General features: G+C 50.2%; 1 protein-coding gene across 1 annotated transcript in view; it reads left to right on the top strand.

Moving 5' to 3' along the window:
- Positions 1-135, top strand: part of LOC128278905 (protein lethal(2)denticleless) — a 1,648-nt gene extending 1,513 nt beyond the window's left edge. The window contains exon 3 of the mRNA XM_053017629.1: positions 11-135. Within this exon, the coding sequence (XP_052873589.1) occupies positions 11-135 (125 nt within the window). The remainder of the gene's footprint in view (positions 1-10) is intronic.
- Positions 136-3,651: the final 3,516 nt, after the last annotated feature.

Here is a 3,651-nt window from a genome sequence, read left to right as displayed (position 1 = left end):
TTCTTCACAGCCGTCGTCTTCATCGCGAACCGCCTCTCCGGGTACCTTGTCTCTGGCCATTCCGTCGTTATGGATCGTGGTCGCGTCTTGATCCACGATCCTTTTGGCCATCGCCCTTTTAGTGCCGGAGGTTGACAGTCCGCGTCCCAGTGAACAATTTTGAGTGCCCGAGCCGAAAGTTCACAGTTACGTTGAAAGTTCGGAGACAATCCTATGTATATTTTCTTCGCCCAATCGTTCTCGACCTTCTCCGAACTTTGAAATGGCGCAACGCTCGACTTTCAACTTAAATTCTCTCGCGCGTGCCCCTTTTCTCTCTCCCTCTCTTCTATGTGTCCCCTCTCTTTCCTTCGTACTCTATTTTCTTTCTCTTCTTTCCCGACCCCAAATAAAATAGTTCGTGTTTGGTCGGTTCCGAATCGGTATATTTTCTATCTCTTTTCTTTGGATCACTCTCACTCTCACTTTTCACTATCGGTATGATGCGGTGCGGATGATGCTTGATGACGACGCAGACACTTGTTGTTGCATGTTTTGTGTTGGAATCCCATCAATCCATTTAGTTGGGCATCTGAAACGAGCAGAGTGAAAACTTTTGAACACTATTTGAACATTACTGAACACTGTCCAATAAACTTACCTGGATTATTTCTATCAGGATCGCACATGACGGAACGAAATGCACATCACTGGAGACTTTGCACTGGGGACTTAGAAACTATAAATTTATAGAGAAAGCCAGAGCGAGGTCAACCAAAAATCCTAAGTCCGGACAGACTCGAAGTTAAAACAGACTGAAGTTCGATCAGAGAGTCGGGATTTTTTCTCGACCTCGCTGTCTCTTTTTCTCTATCCCTTTTCCTTTTCCGCAGTCGTTCGTCTTCCACATGCTCGCGTTCGTATTGCCTCTCGGCCCTTCCGCCCTTCCCTCTCCGGGTAAATGAAACCCACAAGCTCGCGTTCGGCCCGTCTCGGCTCTTCTGCCCTTCCATCTCCACGTAATTCAAACCCACAAGCTCGCGCGGGGAACTCCCTCCTCTCGTGGTTTCCTCCGCTCTTTTCCGCCGCTGCCTACGAGCGGACCCTCACGAGCCCGCCTGCCCGTCTTTTCTCTTCCTCGTCGCAGGCAGCGGGGGTTCGGTTTCAGCCTTCCTCATCCCTTCCTCAGGCGGAGGGGTACCTCGGGCACTCAAAATTGTTCACTGGGGTCTTTCACACTCACGGACCATTCCGACTTTGGTGAACTCTTCACACAACTCATTCACTGTCGTCATTGTCGTCTTTTTCGTCGTTATCGTCGCGCGCACTGAATTCACACAACGTGCTCACTCGTCAATCACAATCCGATATCCCCTATCCCGGTTGAGCCCCCATGTAAGAATTTAGTTAGGAGTGGGGTATCTTTATTGTGGCTTAACTGTGAACACTGTATGCGACCGCTCGCCTTGGCTGTTCGTGTGCGACTCCCGATCGCTCCCTTCGCTCGCGATCGGGCCTCGTTCGCTCCCACTCTCCTCTCACACGGCGATAATTCTCGCTCTCGCCTCACATATATCATCCGCAGGGTTATCCATACCTGGAACATGCCTCCATTCGTTAATTCCTTCTTCTTTCTGCACTTTGGCAACTCGGTTTGCCACGAACGGTTTCCAACAACGCGGTGGGGAATTAAGCCAATGCAGTACGGGTCATGGAATCAGTCCAACTAATGGTTACGAATGCACGATTTAGTGACTGCTTAACCCGACGAAATAGCTGTGTTGCTAAGTGTGCCGCACAAAGTTCTAATCTGGCTATCGAGTGTGAATTCGTCAATGAAACTATTTTTGACTTGCCCGTTAGGAGTTGAGCATGAATTCCGCTTGGCGACTCTGATCGAACGTAGCAACATGCGCCATAAGCTTTTTGGAACGCATCAGCAAAGATATGCAGTTGTAGACTCGACACACCAGGCTGAGAAACAAATATCGGTATCCTTAACTCACGCAGTAAGGAAAGCGTTGAGTGCAGTCCTTTCCAATCTTGCTGCAGATCTGAAGGTAGCTCCGAATCCCATTCCAATGGTTTGCCTTCAATCTTCACTGACCATAATTGCTGCATGCACAACTTCGCTAGGGTTATCGTTGGCCCCAATAGTCCGAGGATATCGAAAATCCTAGCAATATAAGATAACACTAGCCTCTTCGTCAATACCGTAGCGACAGCTGGAATGTCGATGCGGAATCGCAGTTGGTCGCTGGAGGGCTCCCACATGAGACCCAATGTTGAGACCGTTTCCGTGCCCTTCCACTCGAGTGCCGACTGTATGGCCTAGTCTTCTTGCGGAACTCCAACCAACACCTCCGGAGCGTTCGATGCCCATTTCTTCAAGGAGAAACCTGCCGCGTGTAACATCGATGAAACGTCGTTCCGTACGTCGATCGCTTCTACGACACTCTCTGTTCCCGTCAACAGATCATCCACGTAGAAATCGGTAAGAACAAGCTTTGCCGCACGAGGGTATTTATCCTTGCAATCCTGAGCGATCTGGTTCAACGTCCTCGTAGCCAGAAAGGGCGCCGAGGCGGTGCCGTATGTTACCGTCTGCAATTCAAAGGTTTCGAGGGGACTTGAGGGATCTTCTCTGTACCGAATTCTAAGTAACCGTTTGTCCTCTGAGAGAGCTCGATTTGCTGGATGCATCAAATACTACTCTGACCTTAGTGGTTGTACTAGATTCCTTCACCACTGCATGATGCGGCAAATAGTAAGCTTGGCCTGAATCGTCGATCGGTTCCGAGAGTCTTTTCATATGGCCTCAGCACGCATACTCTTGCATAAACTTGGTGTACGCCTTTCTGAGGTCGGGGTTGCAGTCTAATCACCGTTCCACGGCCTTCAGTCGGCGATCTGCCAACTCTCGTGACGCCCCTAAAACGATATTGACATCAGATGTGCGTGGCAACCGTACTACATACCTTCCAGAATGATCCCGCGTTGTAGTAGCCGTGTACCACCTTTCACATCTATCTTCCTCCGTGGATAAGGGTGCTTCCTCGCCAATCGTCTCACACTCCCAAAATCGTTGCATCGTTTGCTCTAACGGCGTATAAATATTTGCGCTGAGCTGCCACAACCGTGGGGACTGCGCTGCATTCTCCGACACATTTCCTGCCACGACCCATCCGAATGGTGTCTCCACCAGCCAAGGCCTTCCCGCTCCTAATGATTGCTTCCGGCCGGAATGCAACTCCCAGTAAGTGTCCCCGCCAATTACGATGTCGATTTTACCCGGCACGTGGAACGTGGAATCCGCAAGCGTCACTGCCGGCATGTTCCACGTAGATACGTCAATTCTTGACGTCGGCACATGCGCAGATGGATTTTAGAGCACTAAAAACTCCATCTGGCTGGGTTGTGCATCTAATTTTGACTGCACAGTTGTGATGATTGAACCCTTTACTACCTTTACAACCTGCCCGATGCCCGAAACCGAAACGTTGACCTTGGTTCGTGTTGTTAGCAGCTTACGAGCGAAGCTCTCCGACATGAAACTCGCCATCGACCCTGAGTCCAGCAGGGCTCTGGCTTCGTGCGCATTCCCGAAATCATCGATGACGTTCAGTCGCACCGTTTCTAAACATACCGTCAGTTCCGCGTGTGCGGCCATTG

Source organism: Anopheles cruzii, chromosome 2 (assembly GCF_943734635.1).
Source record: "Anopheles cruzii chromosome 2, idAnoCruzAS_RS32_06, whole genome shotgun sequence".
Lineage (NCBI taxonomy): Eukaryota > Metazoa > Arthropoda > Insecta > Diptera > Culicidae > Anopheles > Anopheles cruzii.
Note: the sequence above shows the minus strand (reverse complement) of the source record. Positions and strands in the feature narration are given on the sequence as shown.